This window comes from Microcaecilia unicolor, chromosome 1 (genome assembly GCF_901765095.1).
Source record: "Microcaecilia unicolor chromosome 1, aMicUni1.1, whole genome shotgun sequence".
In the NCBI taxonomy this organism is placed as follows: Eukaryota; Metazoa; Chordata; class Amphibia; order Gymnophiona; family Siphonopidae; genus Microcaecilia; species Microcaecilia unicolor.
The window spans coordinates 120,694,346-120,720,464 of record NC_044031.1 but is presented as its reverse complement, the minus strand read 5'-3'; the positions used below and the strand labels follow the sequence as shown (position 1 = coordinate 120,720,464).

General features: G+C 41.1%; 1 protein-coding gene across 1 annotated transcript in view; it reads right to left on the bottom strand.

The window, feature by feature from the left end:
* The window catches only part of LOC115468148 (cilia- and flagella-associated protein 69-like), a 640,933-nt gene extending 615,964 nt beyond the window's left edge, over positions 1 to 24,969 (bottom strand). Inside the window, 2 exon segments of the mRNA XM_030199696.1 lie at positions 14,510 to 15,022; positions 24,913 to 24,969. Of these exon segments, the coding sequence (XP_030055556.1) occupies positions 14,510 to 15,001 (492 nt within the window). The 5' untranslated portion in view covers positions 15,002 to 15,022; positions 24,913 to 24,969.
* Between the last annotated feature and the right edge of the window lie 1,150 nt (positions 24,970 to 26,119).

Here is a 26,119-nt window from a genome sequence, read left to right as displayed (position 1 = left end):
AAAGGAATCTTTCACTTGCTCATCTTCCAATGTGGTATACATCAGTCAGTGTAAAAAATGTAACGAAGGATGCTATATTGGAGAAACAGGCCAGATGCTTAAGACAAGATTCAATTTACATAGACATCACATGAACAATACTGGTGCCAGTAGGGCTCCCACCCCTGTTGGTCAGCATTTTACAGGACCAGGACACTGTACCAGTGACTTCACAGTGAGAATCCTGAAAGGTAACTTTAAAACCATACAAGAATGTAAGACCTTTGAAGTCAGAATGATTGAATATTTTAACACCCAACAGAAAGGACTTAACAAGGATCTGGGGTTCCTAGCCCATTATAAACCATAAAGCTGTATTTCTCTGTTGATCACCCCACCCCTCACCTATCCACACCCATCCTGTTAGAATATCAATGATATGCTTTGATGTCCCCATGCATACCTCCTACCCACCCCCATCCTCCCACCCTGTCAGACTGTCATAGTAATGCTTGAATGTTTTCACTTATATACACTGTCAGCTAGCACATTTGCTTATTTCCGATCTGAGGAAGAAGGACAACCTTCGAAAGCTAATCAAGAAATGTATTAAGTTATGTCCAATAAAAAAGGTATCATCTTATTTTCTTTTCCATGTTTTATTTTGTTTGATTTCTATTGATAACCTCCTTAGGAAGGAAATCGTGTGCAAATGATTTGCATGCAATTTCCTTCATGCATGCCCGTTCCTTTCCGAATCGCTAAGGGATCAGTAAGGGAAGGGCTTTTTCCGTTCAGTTAGTGCATCAGTTAGTCCACTGCAGTGCCCCCTAGGGTGCCCGGTTGGTGTCCTGGCATGTCAGGGGGACCAGTACACTACGAATGCTGGCTCCTCCCACGACTAAATTAGTTGGACTTGGTCGTTTTTGAGATGGGCGTCCTCGGTTTCCATTATGGTTGAAAACCGGGGACGACCATCTCAACATTTATGTCGACCGTCTCTAAGGTTGACCTAAATGTTGAGATTTGGGCGTCCCCGACCGTATTATCGAAATGAAAGATGGACGCCCATCTTGTTTCGACAATATGGCTTTCCCCGCCCCTTCATGGGGACATCCTGCGACAACGCCCTCAGGAAAATTTTGGCGCCCCCATTCAATTATGCCCCTCTTGGTGTCCCTCTTGCAAAAATTCATGTCATTGAATTTCAAAGGAGCGGTTTACCTCATGCTCATATATTAATTATACTGAAAGGGGAGCACAAGCCGAAAAGAAAGGAAATAATTGACAAAATCGTCTGCGCTGAAATTCCAGAAATAAACAACTTTCCACATCTCTATGCAATAGTTGCAAAAACATATGATACATGGCACATGCAGTGACCATAACTTAAATTCTCTCTGCATGATTTATGGGAAGTGCTCCAAACATTTTCCAAAACCATTCCAAAATGAAACTATTGAGAACTGTGACGGCTACCCTAAATACCGCAGAAGGGATAACAGCGTTGGTACATTCTTAAGTGTCCAATGTTCCCATCAATCTTTTCCCATATGGCCTATTACGTGAACATTGGACACTAAAGGGTTAATAACACTTGGGTAGTCCCTTATAACCCTTTCTTACTTTTAAAGTACAATTCCCATATAAATGTGGAAATATGTGTCAAGTACCTCTTTAAATATGTCTATAAAGGACACGATTGCGCCAACATAGTTATTACAGAGCACCAAACTTTACAACATGATGAAATTAAAACATTTACTGACTCTAGATAAGTTAGTGCTCCCGAAGCTGCATGGCGATTAAACGGCTTTGAAATGCATCACCAATCACATAGTATCCAGAGATTGGAAGTACACTTACCAGATCAACAAAGCATTGTTTTTCACCCTCACGAAGTTGAGGCTGCACTACAAACACACCACTTTAACAGCGTAGTTTGGAGAATCCTCCAAAGACCATTTTGTACATAGATATTCCTATGTACTATACTTTCGACAAAAGAGAACGAAAGTGGAAACTTAGAAAAACAGGACATGACAAAACAATTGGGAGAATGTATGAAGTTAATTTTTCAGCAGACCCTGAGTGTTACTGGTTAAGGCTAATTCTACTACACCAACCAGGGGCTAAGTCATTTGAAGACTTAAAAACAGTCGAACGGATTCTTTATAATACATTTCAAGAAAATGGGGCTCATTGACGATGAAGCTATGTGGGAGAACACCTTAGATGATGCAGTCACATGCAGCATGCCACAACAAATCAGACACCTTTTTGCATACATTTGTGTTTTTGCCATACCATCAAATGTTTTCCAAATTTTCAAAAAATACAAACTTAATATGATACAAGATTTTCAACACATCCATAGTTGCCAAGGTGATTGCTTGGTTTGTGAACAATTGTGCCTTCAGAAAATCCAAGATGTTCCGACTACACATGGCAAAAAACTTGAACACTTTGGTTTACCAACAATCATCCACAGACTAGAAGATCCTAAACTTGCCTTCAACGTTGCAGATGAAAAGCGTAAAGCTCAACAAATGCTAGAAAACCTAAATAATGAGCAATGGGAAGCATTTCATACTATACTTTTTGCCTGCAATAAAAAAAACATAACCCACACATGCTTCTTCCTAGACGGTCCTGGTGGAAGTGGAAAAATGTATAAGTATAACACTATCCTGACCACCATCCAAGGAGATGGAAGAATTGCACTATCTGTTGCTTCTACAGGAATTGCTGCAAATCTCCTTCCAGGAGGATGAACTTATCATTCACAGTTTAAGTTACCTGTTCCTCTACTGTTAACGTCCACATCAAGTATCAGATTAACATCAAACGATGCTTCTATCATGAGAGATGCTAAAATCCTTATTTGGGATGAATCAACTATGGCACCCAGTATGGCACTTACTGTGGTAGATAGACTCCTCAAAGACATAATGAACAATCAGAAACCATTTGGCTGGAAAGTTCTTCTCCTTGGTGGAGATTTTCAACAAACCCTACCAATGGTACCACACAGTGATCGAGCTCACATTGAAGCAAGCATTAAGTTAAATAAACTATGGAAAAAAAATTTGAAATACTCAAATTAAACAACAATGTCCGCTCTATAGACCCAGATTTCAACAATTGGCATATTACTTTAGCTGAGGGCAATCTTCCATGTCTACATGGTTTCAAAGATATTATCGAGATCCCACAGAAGCACATTTGTGATGGTGTTATAGTTAATGCTGTTTTTGGACAAAACTTTACTGCAGTGTTTTCAACTTTGCTAAAAAGGCTATTCTTTGCCCAAAAAATGCACATATAGACAAGATAAATGAGGCCGTTCTAAATATTTTAGAAGGTGAGACAGTTACTTATTTAAGTTCGGACTTCATTCATGACTCCAATGATGAGGAAAATCTGTTATATCCTATAGAGTTCCTTCATGAACAAACTCCAACTGGCATGCCTTGCCATAAACTCCATTTAAAAATTGAAGCCATAATTATGCTACTCAGGAATTTAAATACCAAGCGAGGTTAATGTAACGGAACTCGCTTAATAGTCAAAGACTTGAAACCTAACCTCATTATTAGTCAAGTAATCACTGGGTCAGCTGCACGGAGTACTGTTTTTATCCCACGTATTGAACTAGCAACATCTAACACTGACCTCCCATTTACATTACATCGAAAACAATTTCCTGTGAAATTGGCTTTTGCAATGAAAATTAACAAGTCACATGGGCAAACTTTTGAAAAAGTTGGCATTTTCCTCCCAGAACCAGTGTTTACACTTGGACAACTGTATGTAGCATTTTCACGAGTTTGAAACTCTTGCGATGCAATTGTAAAAGTCATAGATGGTCCTGAACAAGGAAAGCTTTTCCCTCATTGTAACTAAGTTTTCACTAAAAATATTGTTTATAAAGAAATCTTGCAAATCTAAACAACCATTACATTTATAATAAAACTTTTTTTTAATTTTTGCGTAGTCTTTATCTTTTAAAAAAATACTATAAACAAAAATCACAACAAAACAGGTTTTAAAAAACAACAACATAGAGAAAACAATCCGCATAAGTACATAAGTACATAAGTAGTGCCATACTGGGAAAGACCAAAGGTCCATCTAGCCCAGCATCCTGTCACCGACAGTGGCCAATCCAGGTCAAGGGCACCTGGCACGCTCCCCAAACGTAAAAACATTCCAGACAAGTTATACCTAAAAATGAGGAATTTTTCCAGTCCATTTAATAGCGGTCTAAGGACTTGTCCTTTAGGAATCTATCTAACCCCTTTTTAAACTCCGTCAAGCTAACCGCCCGTACCACGTTCTCCGGCAATGAATTCCAGAGTCTAATTACACGTTGGGTGAAGAAAAATTTTCTCCGATTCGTTTTAAATTTACCACACTGTAGCTTCAACTCATGCCCTCTAGTCCTAGTATTTTTGGATAGCGTGAACAGTCGCTTCACATCCACCCGATCCATTCCACTCATTATTTTATACACTTCTATCATATCTCCCCTCAGCCGTCTCTTCTCCAAGCTGAAAAGCCCTAGCCTTCTCAGCCTCTCTTCATAGGAAAGTCGTCCCATCCCCACTATCATTTTCGTCGCCCTTCGCTGTACCTTTTCCAATTCTACTATATCTTTTTTGAGATACGGAGACCAGTACTGAACACAATACTCCAGGTGCGGTCGCACCATGGAGCGATACAACGGCATTATAACATCCGCACACCTGGACTCCATACCCTTCCTAATAACACCCAACATTCTATTCGCTTTCCTAGCCGCAGCAGCACACTGAGCAGAAGGTTTCAGCGTATCATCGACGACGACACCCAGATCCCTTTCTTGATCCGTAACTCCTAACGCGGAACCTTGCAAGACGTAGCTATAATTCGGGTTCCTCTTACCCACATGCATCACTTTGCACTTGTCAACATTGAACTTCATCTGCCACTTGCACGCCCATTCTCCCAGTCTCGCAAGGTCCTCCTGTAATCGTTCACATTCCTCCTGCGACTTGACGACCCTGAATAATTTTGTGTCATCGGCGAATTTAATTACCTCACTAGTTATTCCCATCTCTAGGTCATTTATAAATACATTAAAAAGCAACGGACCCAGCACAGACCCCTGCGGGACCCCACTAACTACCCTCCTCCACTGAGAATACTGGCCACGCAATCCTACTCTCTGCTTCCTATCTTTCAACCAGTTCTTAATCCATAATAATACCCTACCTCCGATTCCATGACTCTGCAATTTCTTCAGGAGTCTTTCGTGCGGCACTTTGTCAAACGCCTTCTGAAAATCCAGATATACAATATCAACCGGCTCCCCATTGTCCACATGTTTGCTTACCCCCTCAAAAAAATGCATTAGATTGGTGAGGCAAGACTTCCCTTCACTAAATCCGTGCTGACTTTGTCTCATCAGTCCATGTTTTTGTATATGCTCTGCAATTTTATTCTTAATAATAGCCTCCACCATCTTGCCCGGCACCGACGTCAGACTCACCGGTCTATAATTTCCCGGATCTCCTCTGGAACCTTTCTTAAAAATCGGAGTAACATTGGCTACCCTCCCGTCTTCCGGTATTACACTCGATTTTAGGGACAGATTGCATATTTCTAACAGTAGCTCCGCAAGTTCATTTTTTAGTTCTATTAATACTCTGGGATGAATACCATCAGGTCCCGGTGATTTACTACTCTTCAGCTTGCTGAACTGACCCATTACATCCTCCAAGGTTACAGAGAATTTGTTTAGTTTCTCCGACTCCCCCGCTTCAAATATTCTTTCCGGCACCGGTGTCCCCCCCAAATCCTCCTCGGTGAAGACCGAAGCAAAGAATTCATTTAATTTCTCCGCTACGGCTTTGTCCTCCTTGATCGCCCCTTTAACACCATTTTCATCCAGCGGCCCAACCGACTCTTTGGCCGGTTTCCTGCTTTTAATGTATCTAAAAAAGTTTTTACTATGTATTTTTGCTTCCAACGCTAATTTCTTCTCAAAGTCCTTTTTTGCCCTCCTTATCTCCGCTTTGCATTTGGCTTGGCATTCCTTATGATCTATCCTGTTACTTTCAGTTGGTTCTCTTCTCCACTTTCTGAAGGATTGTTTTTTGGCTCTAATGATTTCCTTTATCTTACTGTTTAGCCACGCCGGCTGACGTTTAGTCTTTTTTCCCTTTTTTCTAATACGTGGAATATATTTGTCCTGAACCTCCAGGATGGTGTTTTTAAACAGCATCCACGCCTGATGCAAGTTTTTTACTCTGCGAGCTGCTCCTTTCAGTCTTTTTTTCACCATTTTTCTCATTTTGTCGTAATCACCTTTTCTAGTTAAACGCTAGCGTACTTGATTTCCTAGTTTCACTTCCTTCAATGCCAATATCAAAACCGATCATATTATGATCACTGTTATCAAGCGGCCCTCGTATCGTTACCCCCTGCACTAGATCATGAGCACCACTAAGGACTAAGTCTAGTATTTTTCCTTCTCTTGTCGGCTCCTGAACTAGCTGTTCCATGAAGCTGTCCTTGATTTCATCAAGAAATCTTATGTCCCTTGCGTGTACAGATGTTACATTAACCCAGTCTATATGCGGGTAATTGAAATCCCCCATTATTATTGTGTTACCCAGTTTGTTTGCGTCCCTGATTTCCTTTAACATTTCCGCATCCGTCTGTTCGTCCTGGCCAGGCGGACGGTAGTACACTCCTATCACTATCCTTTTCCCCTTTGCACATGGAATTTCAATCCACAGTGATTCCAAGGAGTGTTTTGCTTCCTGCAGAATTTTCAATCTATTTGATTCAAGGCTCTCGTTAATATACAATGCTACCCCTCCACCAATCCGATTCACCCTATCACTACGATATAATTTGTACCCCGGTATGACAGTGTCCCACTGGTTATCCTCCTTCCACCAGGTCTCAGAGATGCCTATTATATCTAATTTTTCATTTAGTGCAATATATTCTAACTCCCCCATCTTATTTCTTAGGCTCCTGGCATTCGCATATAGACATTTCAAACTATGTTTGTTGTTCCTAAGTACATCATGCTTAGTACTTGACAGTATTAATTGGCAATCTTTTGTCTGATTTTTATTGTTATTTAAAGATACCCGATCTACTACAATCTCTTTTGCAACCTCACTATCAGGATACTCTATCTTCCCTGTTATGGTGATATCTTTGAAAGATACCTTATCCCGAACCATGCTCTTTTGAGCGACTGTCGGCCTTCCCCCCATTTCTAGTTTAAAAGCTGCTCTATCTCCTTCTTAAACGCCGATGCCAGCAGCCTGGTCCCACTCTGGTTAAGATGGAGCCCATCCTTTCGGAATAGGCTCCCCCTTCCCCAGAATGTTGCCCAGTTCCTAACAAATCTAAAGCCCTCCTCCCTGCACCATCGTCTCATCCACGCATTGAGACTCTGGAGCTCTGCCTGTCTCTTGGGCCCTGCGCGTGGCACAGGTAGCATTTCAGAAAATGCTACCCTGGAGGATCTGGATTTCAGCTTTCTACCTAAGAGCCTAAATTTTGCTTCCAGAACCTCTCTCCCACATTTTCCTATGTCATTGGTACCCACATGTACCAAGACAGCGGACTCCTCCCCAGCACTATCTAGAATCCTATCTAGGTGACACGTGAGGTCCGCCACCTTCGCACCAGGCAGGCAAGTCACCAGGCGATCCTCACGTCCACCAGCCACCCAGCTATCTATATGCCTAATGATCGAATCACCAAGTACAACAGCTGTCCTAACCTTTCCCTCCCGGGCAACATTTGGAGATATATCCTCGGTGCGAAAGGATAATACATCTCATACACATGGAGCATATTACTCATTATACACCCTTCCCAATTATTCCTTATCATCACAGCACATTTCTTCTAACGGTTCCCTTAAAAACATAATCGCCATTACATGATAACCTTGCTAGTGCCCGTTTCATTTGTTTGAGAAACAGGCCTTTTTTACTAGTATTCTATAAAATACGCTATACACCGAGTGCTGTTCCATGCGACTAGATTTAGTCACAGTCAATTAAGCCTACTAAAACCTGGTGCAAATCCCAACGTCTAAATTAGGTGCGAGAAGGTGTATTCTATAACAATGCACATAAGATTTTAGAAATACCCATGACCCACCCACTTTTCAACTATGCGACTTAGAATTTATGCGCACCATATCATAGGATACACTTAAAAAGTAGTGCGCATAAATTCTAATTAATGCCAACTACTGCTAATTGCTTAACATCCAATTATGAGAGCTGATAAGCCTGTTACCTAATTTTATGTGCATTGCTATGGAATTCAATTTCCACGAGGAAATCGAGGCGTGAAATATAGAATCCCGGGGTATTAGTACTTAATCCAGTTTAGTAAAAGGGACCCTTATTTCGTTCTTTTTGCTACTTGTTTGATTTATAATCACAAATACAACCAGTAAAATCAACTTTCTTTTATGAACAACCAAACGGATGCATGTCTGAAGTTTAAAAGAATTTTGTTGGTTAGGACTCCATAAAGCTAGGTCCTGGAAGACTGCCTCTCCTCCCCCTCATCCAGCAATGGTCCTGGGATATGTACAGGGGTGTAGGATGGCCTCAAACTCACTCCCGCAAAGAGGTATACCAGGATAAAATTAAAATTCGTCTAAACACAAACTACACAGTGTATTTTCTCTGTAATAAAATCATTAATGAAAAGGCAAAACAGAATTTTTTTGTTAGTTTTATTATTTTGAATGGTAATCAATAGAAATAAAACAAAAGAAAACAAGATGATACCTTTTTTATTGGACATAACTTAATACATTTCTTGATTAGCTTTCGAAGGTTGCCCTTCTTCGTCAGATCGGAAATAAGCAGAAGTTGATAGATGACAGTATATATAAGTGAAACATCAAAGCATTTCAGTGACAGTCTAACAGGATGGGGGTGGGTAGGTGAGAGACAGGGAGATATGCTTGGAGACAGGAGGGTGTCAAAGCAATACAATTTTATGGTTTATAATGGGCTGGAAAACCCAGATCTTTGTTAAGTCCTGTCTGGTGAGTGTCAAAATATTTAACCATTCTGACTTCAAAGATCTTACATTCCAATATTGTTTTAAAGTTCCCTTTTAGGATTCTTACCATGAAATCACTGGTACAGTGTTCTGGTTTTGTAAAGTGCTGCCCCACAGGCATGACATCTTTATTGGTACTAGCATTTTTCATATGGTGTCTATGTAAATTGGGAAAAAAGTATACTTAAGTAACAGTGTAGCATATGGTAATTGCATATGCTTATTAAATGTTTTTGTGAATTGCAGGGCGGTTTGTATCGGCAGTTAGGGCGCTCTATCATTCTTCCCGCGCTAGGATTAGGGTCAACGGAGTGGAATCGTCGGCTTTTCCCATATTTCGGGGAACAAGACAGGGTTGCCCGCTGTCACCCTTGTTATTTGTACTATCATTAGACTCCCTGATAAGAGATGTAATAGATAATCCTTCTGTAAAAGGTGTGCGGATTGGTCGGGAGGAGTTTAAGATAGCAGCTTTTGCTGATGATCTTTTAGTGATGCTGACGGAACTACAGGTTTCTTTTTTAGCATTAATGGCCATTCTGAGGGAATATGGAGATTACGCGGGATTGCGCTTAAATTTGACTAAATTGGAAGTACTGACATCCTCTCCGGAGGTTAAACAGATGTGGGGTCCGGACTTTCCTTTGAGCTGGGCCGACGGTTCATTCAAATATCTGGGTATTAGACTAACGGGGGACCTGGAAAAGTTATGTGCCCTTAATACATGACCCTCATGGTTGATACGAATAGACAATTGGAGAGGTGGGAAGGCCTACCACTATCACTGAGGGGGAGGGTGAACAATACAAATGGTAGTATTTCCTCGCTGGCTTTACGTATTGCAGACGCTTCCGCTTCGATTATGGCAGAAAGATCTGAAAAGCATCTATAGGGTCTTGGGTAGCTTTTGCTGGGCAAAGAAGAAATCTAAAATATGGGCCTCCTTTATGCTAGGGGGATGGAAACAGGGAGGGCCAAGGTTACCTGATTTAGCCTTGTATAATCAAGCTTGCCTATTGAGGCATTTGGGGGATTGGTTCTGTCAAACATGTGTGTTTACTCCGATGGAGTTAGAACGTGAATATTTTGCTCCTTATGAACTTATTTCATTGTTACATCACAGACACAACCAACTCCCGCATCACCTTAGACAGTGCACACTACTCCAACCTTTACGGGAGATGTGGAGGTTACTGGTAAAGAGAATAGGAGGGATCCCTTGGGTGTCTGACCAATTAGCCTTTAGAGGTAATTTAGACTTCAGACCGGGTCAGGATAACTCAGTGTTTTGTACATGAGAGCGGTTTGGTGTTACAAGAGTTGAACATCTCCTGAGTCGGGAAGGAGATTTAATAAGATATGAAGAGTTACAAGCTAAGGTTGGGGAATCTTGGAGGAACCATTTTGTGTATGCCCAAGTCAAACACTACATATTAGCTCTGGATCAAACTGGGTTGAAGATGGGTTTGGGACATAAAATGTGAGAATTCTTCCAGGAAATAGAAGTCAAGGGGCTATCAGTGTCGTGACTTCATAGATCATTATTAAAAAGGATTCCTTCAAAAAATTACTCAACAGTTAGAAATCAGTGGGAAAAGGAGTCAGGGATGTCACTGGGGGGATGGGATGTTGGGGCCACGTTGAGGGGTATCCCAGTCCTTACCTCAGATGAGAGATTGCGAGAATGTGGCTATAGAGTGATTATGCTTGCCTATATGTCTAGACAGCAGTTAGCCCATATAAGTACTCTACAGGAGGCCGCCTGTGTCAAGTGCGGCCATGCACCTCATTCCCTCTTTCACACCTTCTGGGCTTGCCCAGGAGTGCGCGCCTTCTGGGAACGCATTTGGAGATTCATGATTCAAATCTTAGGGACCCCTGTGACGGGGACCTGGGAACACTTTGTGCTAGATACACAGCTAGCGTTTTGCTCACTCTCTAAGGGAGTGCGGTTATTGTGCCATAGGCTGTGTCTGGTAGCCCGGAAAAGCATACTGCAATGTTGGATAACTTCGGAACCACCGGCCTATTGGCAATGGAGGAATCAGGTGCATTTGCTAGCTACTTGGGAAGCAAGAGAGGCGAGGCGGGTGCTACGCTTTAGGCAGATCTGGAGTCCTTACATACAGGGACTGAGCACAAGGGGGCGAAGTCTGCTTCTAAACAGGTTATATAATACTGTGCTATATGGGAATTATAGGTGATTCTCTTGTTATCCCCGGCTTGGTAGTAGGCTCTAGGGGGGGGGGGCTCACTCAGACTATCAGAGTACAAGTCTGAGTGAGCAGAGGAGAGGGGGGCTGTAAACGGGGGGAGGGGGGAGATTTTAGGTTGTGGCCTTTGTGCATCAGGAAGGTATAATAGAGGGAAGGGGTTGTGGGAAGACGAGGGGAGGGAGAAAATTAAAATTGTGTTGAAGGTTGTTATTATTTGTGTATATTGTGGTTATACTGAGGCTTGTCTTAAGATGCATCTTCTTATGCTTTTATGACAATAAAAATATGTTAAACAAATGTTTTTGTGAAGAAATCTGATACAATTTATATTAAAAGCATGGTTAGAATAACCATTAGGCAAACTAGACAGTTGCCTAATTTTGAATGAAATTATAAATCTGATTTACATTCTCTGCTAAATTTTAAATATGTTCTTTTAGGTATTATATTCTATTGTTATATCTTGACATACAAGACTATTCTCTTGAAAAGGCAGGTTATAAGTTAACTTAAATGTATTTACCTCACAGAAAAATATAATAGGGATCAATGTCAAACATATGGCTTCCCATATGTTTTACAACTTAAGCAAAAACAGATTGCTATAGCTTCTGGCCCATTTTACATAGATGCGTTTTATTTCTGCTCATTTTTGAAAAATTACTTGTACCAACATTGATCATAAGAGTTATTAGGTGCCCTAAATGAACCTCCAGCCATGCACCTCCAAGTAACTTTCAAGCCCCTGGGCTCCCGACTTGAGATTTTGATAATTAAACTTAACATGGCAATACCACCTATCCTAGCAGTAAAAAAAACAAATAATTGGACCTCATACTTTCAAATATTATATTTTGTTTTCTTTATTTATGCACATAAGGAAGGCAATTTCTAAACATCATATACCCAGTTTGAGTTCTCTCAAAACTGCCCACCTTCTTTGTAGATACAAGCACATGCTATTTTTTTTTTTTTAGTTTGTGTGTCTGTTGGAACCTATTGTTTGCCTTGACTGTAGATGCTCTTTGCTGTCCTCTACAAGATGTTGCCCTAGGCAACAGTCTAGTTTGCCTAATGGTTACGCTAACCCTGCTTTTAATATAAATGTGCATCAGATTTCTTCACAAAAACATTTAATAAGCATATGTAATTATTCAGACTCTCATAGACTTATTACTGTAAAGTCATGATATCTTAGAGTATAACCTTGGCACACCAATTACACCTGAAGTAAGTCTCTTTTACTTTAATAAATCACAGATAATTTACTCACAGACAGATGTTCAGAAGTGCTGCTCCAGGGCACAGAAACTCCGTAATCGGAGAGCTGTTGGAGGTGGAGATCTGAGGAGAGGTAGCTTTATTGCAGGTGAGAAATAGTTAAGCAGATAGAAGTGGTTCAAAGCTGGGTGACTGGAATGCGTGATCTCTCATTAGGGAGGAGATATTTTCAAGGTAAAAAACCAAGTTTGTTGCAGGGAGTTTCAGCAGGACAGAGCTGTCTGGAACAAAATGGTGCATGCTCCATGTCTCTAGCAAGATGGTGAAATGCCTCGTGGCTGAAGGGACAAAGGGGTGTTGAGGCCTCACACAGGCTCAGGGAGGAACAGATAGAGACCAATGGGGACAGAGCCTGTCATCAGGTAGCAAGGGGTGGTCCTACAGGACGGCTCTCGATTGGAGGTTAAGGTCATACCTGGCTGACCTCTCAGGACAGAGATAGTAAGACTGAACAGGAAATGATAGAAAGTAGACACAGGAGTAAGGCTTGGCTGAGAGAGAAAAGAGGTCTGGGCAGCCTCACAACCAGTGGTAACCGTTCTTATTCAGACAGACAAGTGTGGTTGCATTGCCTGTGAACTACATTACACACAATGCCTTGCTCACATATCTTTGCCGAGGAAACTACAACAGTAAAGGCATTAAACACATTTTAGGATCACATTATAAAGCGATGCGAGGCTGTCAGAGGACAGAACAGTAATTACCATATGCTACACTGTTACTTAAGTATACTTTTTTCCCATTTCTTTCCCTCAACTCAAAATTTCTGGAAAATTTACATCTTTACTGATTATATCTGCACTGCAGCAATTCAGTGCTTTGGAGTAAAGTGTCTTGACATCATCAGAAGAGATGACTAGGAAGATAAAGGTTGCAGTGTAATATTGCTACTATATATGTAGACTATTTACCAAATAAAAAAAAATAGATTTTTGGTTTTTTTTTAATAGAATGTTCTCCTATTACTATTCTGCTGTCCTATCATTCTTCTTGCTGTTTCTTTCCATTGTTCTTTCAATTGTTCTTTTCCCTCGATGATACTTGACTTGCCTTCGCATAACTCGTCACAATGTAATCAATAACCAAGCTGCTACAATTGTACTTCCATCTTTACAACATATTGTAAGCCACACTGCACCCGCAAATAGGTGGAAAAATGTGGGATACAAATGCAATAAATAAAATAAATAAATAAATGCAAAAAAAGAAAAAAAAAACACCCCACTGAATCTTAACTCTTTGAATGCTTCAATGTCAGAGTGCAAACAAAATTGCTTTGTTTGTATTGGCATGGTGTTTGAAAAAAAAAAAAAAAAATACTTTCTCTTTCCTAAATCAGCATTTGACCTCTCCTTGGCCTAAAATTGCAGTCATTTCTTAAAATTTAGATAAACATTGAGGTGAGCTACATACTGTTAAATTGCTTCTCCACATATCTGCAAATGCAGAAGCCCAATCTGCTAAAAAAAAAAAAAAAAGATGGTGATATTCAAAACTTTGTCCAAATACATTTATGAGCTGCCTAGACAAACTTTGGCCTTTCACAATACCTTTCCCAGCCTTAGTTTACCAGATACTGCTAGGTCAAGTCATTGGCCAGGGAAAATTGCCAAGTTGGGCAGAGGCAGTGCTTTGGGTACTCTGGAGCCATGGCAATGGTTTAGCAAGATAATGTTGATGTTAAGCAATGTGGTCAAACCTGATGAAGTCCGCTGAATATCACAAACATGTTACATATTGTGTATATATATATAATATTCATTATAAACACACACACGAGAGGGAAAGAGTGAGAGATGCGAGATCCTTAAAGGTTCATTGCACATATCAGACTGGAGAAAAACTGATTCTAATGAACAAATATCTTAAAAGAAAAGATCTGTTCCCTTTTCTTCCCACAAAATCAGTACATAATGGAAATGGCTTACCTGTCTACTGGCATCCTTTGGTCCTAACTGCAAAGCCCAAGCTGAGACATTATTGAATCCTTTGACTATCATGCAATCTGGGAATAGTGAGGCCAGATATTCTGCATTGGATTCTGGGTACTGGTCGACTCTCAAATTATTGCTAACATCCACTAGGATTTTACCAGTAAGCAGGTGCTTGAGGTCCCATAGGGAGGCATAGTGCTCTCGATGTATGGCAACAAAGATGATGTTAGCTTTTGTTACAGCATCTTCATGATGAGTGATATCCACTACATGTGGAAAGAACTCAGAAGCACGTTTTGGGTCTCTGCTTCCTATGACCACATGGTATCCACATTTAATAAGCCTTATGGTCAGGGATTTGGCAAAGTCTCCACTTCCTAATATACCTATGGTGATCTTATTTGTGTCCTTTATACCATTTAAACCATTGGGCAAAAAGGTTTCATTCAGGCTCTTAGGACTTCCCATCATCGAGATTGATTCCATGATTCCAAATGCTGGCAAATTCTTTTGAAAACAAAACATGAAAAGAGAGAAAAAGCATGGTGTTATTATGAGTAAAAAAAACTGTTTTAATATTCACTATTGGGCTGATATTCAATGGAGTTGTGTTTGATGACAGGTGGCAAATGCATAATTTCCTTATTTTCAGAATTATACAGACTATCACGCCATTTAAATTGCTGAATCAGATATTATCTGTTTAATAACATGCTGGGTTAGGGGTGGAGTGGAGGAAGTGCTAAAAATAAGCTGTTTGGTGGCGATATTCAGGTACTAAATTGGTAAGTTATCCAAACAGCAGGCTTAAACCAGGGGTTCTCAAGTAGAGAGTTGCTCGGGGAGAAAAATGTCACCTGTCCCCGCCCATCCCCAATGGAATCTAACCTATACCCTCTAAGATCCATTCCATCCCACCTATATCCGCAGGAGTCAACGCTTTTACTTGAAGGCCTCTGTTTCCTCCCAATCTCAACAGTCTTCTGTGGTTTTTTTGCATGGCATTTACTATTCAACCAATGAGTGTTTCAAGCCAGCTGCCTCTCTGGGCATTCCAAGCCTCATTCTCGAGTCACCAGAGATTTTGACTACACTTCCACTGGAATCCCATGACAACTTCTTCCATACCCGTGGGAACTACAATCCCCATTCTCGTGCAGCTCTATTCTCAAGTCAGTCATCAGGACACATCTAGCCAGTCCAATTTTCAGGATACACAATGGAGGTAGTGTATGCAAATCTCTCTCATACATATTCATTGTGAATACCCTGAAAACCTGACTGGCTGAGTGTGTCCCAAGGACTGGGTTGAAAAACCCTGGCCTTAACTAAATTGATAGTGCTGGAGCAGTCATCGTTCACTACATACATTCAATGTTGCTAACTATATGGCTGGTGGTGCTGAATATGTATCAAGTGCTGGTGTACTTAACTTAAGAAGGTGACCATGAATATTGGCCAAAATATATTTTTAGTAAAGTCTTTCAATCTAGCCTTATCTGTGAATAAGGTACAATGATATTGTATATATTCTCTGGAAAATGCTATGTTATCTTTAAATTAAAACAAATTTTGTGCACACCCTCAGCAAAGGAAATTTGGTGAGAATACACAAAATGTGTTTCTAGCAGAAGTCACTCAGTGCATCCTCTGAGAGGTTCTATGTGTGTGCTCAGTGCAAAGAGCTCCTAGCCCTCAGAGAATGGGTCCAGTCTCTTCAGGCTACAGTGGAAGAATTGGAGGAGCTGAACCAGACAAAAAGGTTTATGGTAGAGAAGTCTAACCTCCAATCTGGCAGCCCCCTGTGTTGCCTTAGAGAAGGGAGGTCACTTAAAAGACCATCACCCTGTTGAAGCAGGAAGTAATCCTGTAGCCAGGGCCTACCCTCCAGAGGATGCAATATTCTCTCACTCCGAGGATTTGTTTCCAGGGGCTTCTGCCCAGGAGGGAAGGGTTATGTCAGCCATTGTAGTTGGTGATTCAATCATTAGGCATATAGATAGCTGGGTGGCTGGTAAACATGAGAATTGCTTGGTTTCTTGCCTGCCTGGTGTGAAGGTTGCGGACCTCACACATCACCTAGACAGGATTTTAGACAGTGCTGGGGAAGAGCCAGGTATCTTGATACATGTGGGTACCAACAACATAAGAAAACATGGGAGGGAGGTTCTGAAAGCCAAATTTAGGCTCTTAGGTAGAAAGCTGAAATCCAGGTCATCCAGGGTAGTAATTTCAGAAATGCTCCCTGTTCTATTCACAGGACCCAAGAGGCAGGCTCTATGCGTGGTCGAGACGACGGTGCAGGGATGAAGGATTTAGATTTGTTAGGGAAAGAGGAGGCTATTCCAAAAGGATGGGCTCCACTTTAACTGGGATGGAACCAGGCAGCTGGTGATAACATTTAAAAAGTAGATAGAGCAGCTTTTAAATTAGACTGGGGGGGGGGGCAACAGTTGCTCAAGAGTGCATGGGTCAGACTGAGGTATCCTTGAAGGCTACAATCAAAACAGGTCATCTAGGGAATCCCGATAGACAGGTTTCTACAAAGGTGAAAGAAAGCCAGGAGTGTTTAAAAGGAGAACAGAGTAACGGTTGCAAATTATCCTTGTCAACTCGTAAGCAGCTTGTAGATGCAAGGGGGAACCACAATTTGAAGTGCCTGTATACAAATGATAGAAGCCTAAAAAGTAAGATGGGAGAGCTAAAATATATAGCACTAAATTAAGAGGTAGATATAATAGGCATCTCAAAGACCTGGTAGGAGGACAATCAATGATACTCTGTGTTACCAGGGTACAAATCATACTGCAATGATAAGATGGATCAAATTGGAGGGGAGGGGGTGTTAAAGAGGGAATTGAATCAAACAAAATAACAATTCTGTAAGAAACAGATAGCAATGTGGAATTCTTAAGGATGGCAATTCCATGTGTGAAAGAAAAGAACATTCTGGTAGGGCTGTACTACAGTCACCCAAGCCAGAACTAGCAGACAGATGAAGAAATATTGACAAAAATTAGGAAAGCTAGCAAATTCGGCAACAGTACAATAATGGGTGATTTCAATTACCTTACAAAATATAAGAGAGTAGGACTGACCAATCACTGAAAATCCAACAAACAAGATCCTACCAATTGCTCAATGTGGCAGTCAGAAATAAACAAGTGGAGAAAGACTTTGGTTAAATAGGTGCACTGTGTCTGCAGTAAAACACTGTCAACAACAGCTTCACTATCAATCACTGGTCAAGAAAAAAGTTCACATTATTTTACAAATATCAATTATCAAAAAAAAAATATATATATATCCAACTTCACCAAATTGACACAGTTTCAGTGAGAGCTCAAGGTAAGTTACATCAAACAGGTATTTTCCTGTCCTCGGAGGACTTACATCAGTGATTCCCAAACTGGGCTCCTCAAACTCTCTTCAGAGACTCCTCAAGAAATTCAGTTATAGAATCTGTCTGTATGAACACATACATGTTTATATAAACGGAGGGTTCCTTGGTGTATGAAAATAATTTAGGGGTTCCACCATAGTAAAAGTTTTGGTTTACAATATGTCTGGCTATGGAAGATGAAGTGACTTGTCCAAAGTCACAAGCAGTGTGAGCTGGATTTGAAACCGGGCTTCCCTGGTTCTCAGTCTGATGGTTTAACCACCCAGTTACTTCTGTATATTACAGATGCCCCTGTGGCTCAGTGACAGAAAGATACAGGCAGTCAACATAGCCCTTCCTGGGATGGCACGGGAGAAAGACTGAACAGCCACAACAGGAAAACTGGTCAGGCCGATGCCCAAAGCTATGATTTGGCCAGTGTGCCTGCCTGAGCAATCACCAGAGCACACCATGTTCATCTTGGAAAATTATATGAAAAGACATAATGTACTCAGCAGCAGCCTGGTCATACAGTACCTGTATCTGAATAAACCTTTTATGCAACTTTCTACCTCCCTCATTCTAAATGAGAACATAACAGTGTGTGTGTGAGGGGGGGGGGGGGTATATCCTCTAAAATGTCGCCGCATTTAATTTTCAAAAGGGCAACTATGATGAGGAAAATGTAAAAAAAAAAAAGAACTAAAAAGGTTAAGCTGATAAGGTTAGGAATTAAAATCAGACATGGATACTGAAGTCCAGACCAGATGTATTCCACATATTAATAAAGATGGAAAGAAGAACAAACGACAGCCAGCATGGTTAAAGAGAGAAGTGAAAGAGGCTATTAAAGCTAAAAGAACATCCTTCAAAAAATGGAAAAATGATCCAGATGAAGAAAACAAAAAGCAATATAAGCACAGGCAAATTATATGCAAAGCACTGATAAAGAAGGCTAAAACAGCTAACATGGATTTAATGAAGGGAAAACTTGCCTCACCAATCTACTACATTTCTTTGAAAGGGTAAATAAACATGTGGATAAAGGTGAGCCGCTCAATATTGTGTATCTGGATTTTCAAAAGGAATTTGACAAAGTACCTCATGAAAGACTCCAGAGGAAATTGGAGAGTCATGGGACAGGAAGTAGTGTCCTATTGTGGATTCAAAACTGGTTAAAAGACAGAAAGTGGAGGAGTGGCCTAGTGGTTAGAGTGGTGGACTTTGGTCCTGGGGAACTGGGTTCGATTCCCACTGCAGGCACAGGCAGCTCCTTGTGACTCTGGGCAAGTCACTTAACCCTCCACTGCCCCAGGTACAAATAAGTACCTGTATATAATATGTAAGCCGTACTGAGCCTGCCATGAGTGGGAAAGCGCGGGGTACAAATGTAATAAAAAAAAACAAAAAAAAAACAGACAGTAGGGTTCAATGGCAGTATTCTCAATGGTGAAAGGTAGATAGTGGGATTCTGCAGGGGTCTGTGCTGGGGCCACTGCTTTTTAACATATTTATAAATGATCTAGATATGGAAGTAACTAGTGAGGTATTAAATTTGCTGATAACACAACGTTATTCAAAGTTGTTAAATCGCAAGAAGATTGTGAAAAATTGCAAGAGGACTTTACGAGACTGGGCATCCAAATGGCAAAAGACATTTAATGTGAGCAAGTGCAAAGTGATACATGTAGAAAAGAGGAACCCAAACTATAGCTATGTGATGCAAGGTTCCACATTAGGAGTCAATGACCAGGAAAAAGGATCTAGGGGCCCTATTTACTAAGCTGCACTGGAGGTGCGCTAACTTTTTAGTGCACACTAAAAATGAGTGTGCGCTAATGATAGAGACACCCATTATATTCTTATGGATGTCTCTAGCATTAGTGCGCGCTTAAAAGTTTGCATAGTAAACAAGGACCTACGTGTCATCATTGATGATACATTGAAACCCTATGCTCAGTGTGCAGTGGCAGTGAAGAAAGCAAATAGAATGTTAGGTATTAATAGGAAAGGGATGGAATGTAAAACAAAAATGAGGATGATGTAATGCCTTTGTATCGCTCCATGGTGAGATTGTACCTTGAATACTGTGTGCAATTCTGGTCACTGCATCTCAAAAATGTTGTAGTGGAATTAGAAGAGGTACAGAGAAGGGCGATGAAAATAATAAAGAGAATGGGACGACTTCCCTATGAGGCAAGGCTGAAGAGGCTAGGGCTCCTCAGCTTGGAGAAAAGACGGCTCTGAGGGGAGATATGATAGAGGTATATAAAATAATAAGTGGAGTGGAATGGGTAGACATGAATCACTTGTTTACTCATTCCAAAAATACTAGGACTAGGGGGCACGCAATGAAGCTACAAAGTAGTAAATTTAAAAGAAACCGGAGAAAATATTTCTTCACTCAACGTGCAATTAAACTCTGGAATTCGTTGCCAGATAATTTGGTAAAATCAGTTAGCATACAGGGTTTAAAAAAGGTTTGGATATCTTCCTAAAAGAAAAGTCCATAAGCCATTATTAAAATGGATTTGGGAAAATCCACTGTTTTTCTAGGATAAGCAGAATAAAAAGTATTGCACTGTTTTGGGATCTTGCCAGGTACTTGTAACCTGGATTGGCCACTATTGGAAACAGGATACTGGGCTTGATGGACCTTCGGTCTGTCCCAGTATGGCAACGCTTATGTTCTTATGTGGAATATGAAGATAAAACTTGCCACAGAGGTGAAAACTCCAAGCAATAACTCTTTCAGGTACACAAGAAACAGAAAGCCCATGAGGGACTCCGTGGGACCTTTGGATCATCATGGAGTAAAAGAGAGACTGATGAATTCTTTGCTTCGGTCCTTACCCAATAAGATGTAAGGGGTCTACCTGTACAAGTTATGGATTTCAAGGATGACAATGTGGAGGAACTGAAAGGTATCTCGGTGAACATGGAAGATGTACTGAGCCAAATCCACAAGGCGTAGTAAATCACCTAGGCCGAATGGTATACAGCCTAGAGGACTGAAAGAACTCAAATATGAAGTTGCTGATCTGCTGTTAGTGACCTGTAACCTATTGTCCATCCATAGTTCCTAAAGAGTGGAAGGTGGTCAATGTAACACCGATTTTTAAAAAGGTGCTGGGGTGATCCAGATGACAGACTGGCAAGCCTGACATCAGTGCTGAGCAAAATAGTGTAAACTATTATAAGAATAAAATTACTGAATATATAGACAAACATGGTTTAATGGGACAGAGTCAACATGGATTCAGTCAAGGGAAGTCTTGCCTCACCAATTTGCTTCATTTCTTTGAAGATATAATTGTTTGTCTCTGCATTTGATTTTAAATTTTGAATTGTTATTATGGTCTGTTTTGTGATATGAATAATGTGAATGTTCTTTTGTAAACCAACTAGTTATAGGTGGTATAGAAATTGTTTAAATAAGTACACATGTGGATAAAGGCAAGCTGGTGTATCTGGATTTTCAGAAAGCTTTTGATAAAGTTCTTCATGAGAGACTCCTGAGAAAATTAAGAAGTCCTGATATAGGAGGCAATGTTCTGTTGTAGATTATGAACTACTTAATGGATAGAAAAGAGGGTAAGGTTAAATGGCCATTTCTCTCAGTGGAGGAGGGTGAATAGAGGAGTGCCCTAGGGATCTGAACTGGGACTGGTGCTATTTAATGTATTTATAAATGATCTAGAAATGAGAACAATGAGCAAGATGAACCTAAGAAAAAGATCTCGGTGTCAATGTGGACAATACGCTGAAATCTTCTGCTCAGTGTGTGGTGGTGACAGCCAAAAAAAAGCAAACTATGCTAGGAATTATTACAAAAGTGCTAGAAAATAAGACAAAGAATACTATAATGTCTCTGTATTGCTCCATGGTGTGACCTCACCTTGAGTACTGTGTGCAATTCTGGGCATCGTATCTCAAAAAAAGATATAGCAGAATTTGAAAAGGTTCAAAGAGGGGCAACCAAAATGATTAAGGGGATGGAACTCCTCTCATATGAGGAAAGGCTTAAGAGGTTAGGGCACCTCAGCTTGGAAAAGAGATGGCTGAGAGGTCTACAAAATCTAGAGTGGTATAGAACGGGTAAACGTGAATTGATAGTTTATTCTTTCAAAAAGTACTAAGACTAGGAGACATTCAATGAAGTTACATGGTATAGTACAGTCTCAATTATCCAACATAAACAGGACCGACCCGTTGTTGGATAAGTATAAAGTCAGATAATACGAAAAACACTGCATAACCCCTCAAAGCATAAACAAAGGCATGGAGTTCTTGATTTTCAAAAATTGTTCTAAAATAAAGATTTTTAATAGAAATAAGTGTGATAACTTCACTGGGGGATCTGTCAGATATGCCGGATGGTCGGATTAGTGAAAAATCGGACAATCGAAAGTGCAATGTAGTACTTTTAAAATGAATAGGGGTAAATATTTTTTCACTCAATGAATAGTTAAGCTTTGGAACTTGTTGCCAGAGGATGTGATAACGGCACTTAGTGTATGTGGGTTTAAAAAAGATTTGGACAAGTTCCTGGAGGAAAAGTTCATAGCCTGCTATTGAGATAGAAATGGGCAAAACCAATGCTGTCTCTGGGATTGGTAGCATGGAATCATGCTACTATTTGGGATTCTGCCAGGTACTTGTGACCTGAATTGGCCACTGCTGGAAGCAGGATACTGGGTTAGATGGACCTTCAGTTTGCCCCTGTATGGCTATTCTTATGTTCCTAAGTAGAGGAATATATAGATTGGCAGCTCTTAGAAAATGGTCAGGGAAATCCCATTGTTTCACAACTGCCAATCTAATGGGCAGATGATTGAAAGCTGTTCCAAACAGCGCTTTAAAAATAGCGCTGGAACAGCGTGGGGATTTACTGCCCCTATGGTCAGAGATAATAGCATGCAAATTTATGTGCACTATTAGCTCTGATCATAGGGGTACTTCTATGATCATAGGGGTACTTCTGTGGGAGGATTATGCCTGAGCATGTGCCCAAGGCACAATCCTCCTGCAGAAGTTGTTTGACAGGTCCGGGCTGTCAAAAGCCCGGATCTATCAAACAGCAGAAGAGGTTTGACACATCTGGGATTTTGTCCTGGACCTGTCAAACCTAAGCCTGCCCCCCCCCCCCCCGCCAAAAAAAAACACACAAGACCTGGAAGTTTTTGTGCTTTGGGGGTGGGGGGCCTGGAGGTCCACTGGACCTTCAGGTCTTGTGTTTTTTTTTTGGGGGGGGGCTTACGTTTGACAGGTCTGGGAGCAAATCCCGGACCTGTCAAACCTCTTCAATGGATCTCCATCATTCCTCCCTCCTAGCAAACTCTAATGCCAGCTCCTACCTGGCATAAGGTTTGCAGCAGTAGAAGCGCCCTTGATTGGCACGCTGCCCGCTGATCATGAGGGATGAATGCGGGAGACCCTTGTTTGCAGCATTTGCATGCAATTTGCGTTCAGAGCTGGCAAGCGCATTATTACATGCGTTCACCGGCTCTGATCAACAGGCGGGTGCAAACACAGGTGCTAGTATGACGCTATTGGCCTCTATCACCTGTGTCTGCTTCTGATCATCGGCCCACAAGTGACAAACCAAACTCATCAATCCATCACTATGCTCAAGAAAGTTTATACTATCAATATATTACGTTTAACATTTCTGATGGTTAGAACAAGCAATGTGAAGAATCCTTTTATTTTACTCTTAGGTTAAATCAGCGACAGTCATTTCTATCATTATGTCCATTAAGAAGGAAAGGAGAAAAAAAAAAAGAGGTAAATTTACACAACAGTATAATAGAAAAAAAGATAGAGTGCATGCCAACATACTTTACAGCGAGAAGAAGACCTCAGCTTTTATAAGCCCAGGTACCTTAATGGCCAACTGGGCTACAGTCACTATCATCACTCATAAAAACTCATTAACTATGCAAAAGTTATTAATCTAAAACAATTAAGGTGGAATCCATTTCAATGTTAGTCACTATACTTCTAATCCAAAATCAGCAATATTTTAAGATGTTATTTGCTGAAATCAATCTCAATGCTTCCAGTTCTTGAAAGACAGTCTTGTTAATAGCAATCTCTGATGAGGCTCGGAGTTGTGCCAGTTCTACTTCAGGAGGAATATCACTTTGAAAGCACCACAATATAAACTGGATGCCACACTTCTAACCTCTGAAAATGGTATCTGGAACGTCTGTTATTTAAACATACAGTGGTTAGCACTAATTTAAAGAAAAGATATTTGGCCATCTTCTTAATTTATGTTGGACACTTATTTGGATTTTACACATACCTTTTCACTGGTGGCACAAGTCTAATATTTCAGGTACTGTAGGTACATCCCTGACCCTAGAAGGCTTTTATTCTGAGCTTTATACCTAAGGCAATAGAGGATGAAGTATCTTGCCCAAGGTCACAAGGCGTATCAGTAGAAACGGAACCCTAGCTTCTGCTGGTTTTTAAGTATATTAATCTAAATATCCTCCATTCCTTAAGAAATTCAAATACGACCCCCCCCCCCCCCTCACACAGCAAGCGTTGTTGTCCCCATGATACCACCAGCAACTGTCCCAATTTAAACACATTGCTAGGTTAGTATATCCCAGGTAAATCTGTGATTTCTTTGGGCAGTACATTTGACACTGTGCCAAAAATAATTCATTTCACATTTTGATTTAGTGCATACCTGAGTGCGCTATGCAATAGATGTGGCAAATGTAAACTGTGATGGCAGTCATAATGACACGGATTCCACAGCCATTTGAATGCAGACGGTAAAAATAAATGTTAGCATTCAAAATGTCCATGCAAGTATTCGCACGACTGCAGAAATACCGAGACATACGCATTTTGGCTACTCACACACCAAGCACCCATTCATTCAAAGAACCAGGATCCTTAACCCCCCACCCACGATCCGTCATTTGTGCCAGCTCCAGCACGTCTCCCCACTCTAGTCCCCGTCCGCAGTTCAGCTTCTCTCCCGCCACCATCCTACCTTCTAACTTATCTTTCAGGTCGCCAGCGCTAGCAGAACCAGTCCGCACACTCTACCTGCAGCTGCTGTAGAGGATTCCCTCCGCCGCTTACCGTACCGCCCCCCTCTACCACAACTTCCTGTTTCCGTCGGGGACGAGGAGAGACGCTATATAGACTGTATAAGTTGGTGCCACAGTCAGCGATTAGAAGGTTGGATTGGGGGGTGGGGTTGCGAGAGAGCGAGGGAGAGATGGAGGATTGACAGATAGATGGTGAGGGAGGAGGGGGGGGTAGATGACTGGAGGAGGTCTCTTTGAGCAGGGACTGTCTTTCTTCTATGCTACGCTTTGTAGCGCTATAAAAATGCTAAATAGTAGTAGTAGTAGGGTTTTAAGAGGAAGAGAGATGGCTGGAGTAAGGCATTTGAGAGAGGTGAACGGGGCTGGAGGAGGGAGTGAGATGGTGCAGGAGGAGGGGGTTTGAAGGAGAGGGGGCTAGAGGAGGGGGTGGGGTTGAGGGCTTGAGGGAGAGAGGGGGCTGGGGGGGAGGAAGGAGGGTGTTTGGGGTATTTGCTTTAAACTGTGGTTGTTTAAATTTTTTTTATCCAGACCTTGCTTGCACAAGGTACTGCTTGATCAACCCAAAGGTGAAACCTAAGGGTGGTTAAACAGGTACTATGTTGTTTATGACTTGACTGTCGGTGCCGGGGAAAATGGTAGAGGCTATTATTAAAAACAAAATTACAGAGCACATCCAAGGACATGGATTACTGAGACCGAGTCAGCACGGCTTTTGTGTGGGGAAATCTTGCCTGACCAATTTACTTCAATTCTTTGAAGGAGTAAACAAACATGTGGACAAAGGGGAACCGGTTGATATTGTGTATCTGGATTTTCAAAAGGCGTTTGACAAGGTACCTCATGAAAGGCTACGGAGGAAATGACCTATTGTGGATTAAAAACTGGTTGAAGGATAGGAAACAGAGAGTGGGGTTAAATGGGCAGTATTCACAATGGAGAAGGGTAGTTAGTGGGGTTCCTCAGGGGTCTGTGCTGCTGCTTTTTAATATATTTATAAATGATTTAGAGATGGGAGTAACTAGCGAGGTAATTAAATTTGCTGATGACACAAAGTTATTCAAAATTGTTAAATCGCGACAGGATTGTGAAAAATTACAAAAGGACCTTACGAGACTGGGCGACTGGGCGGCTAAATGGCAGATGACG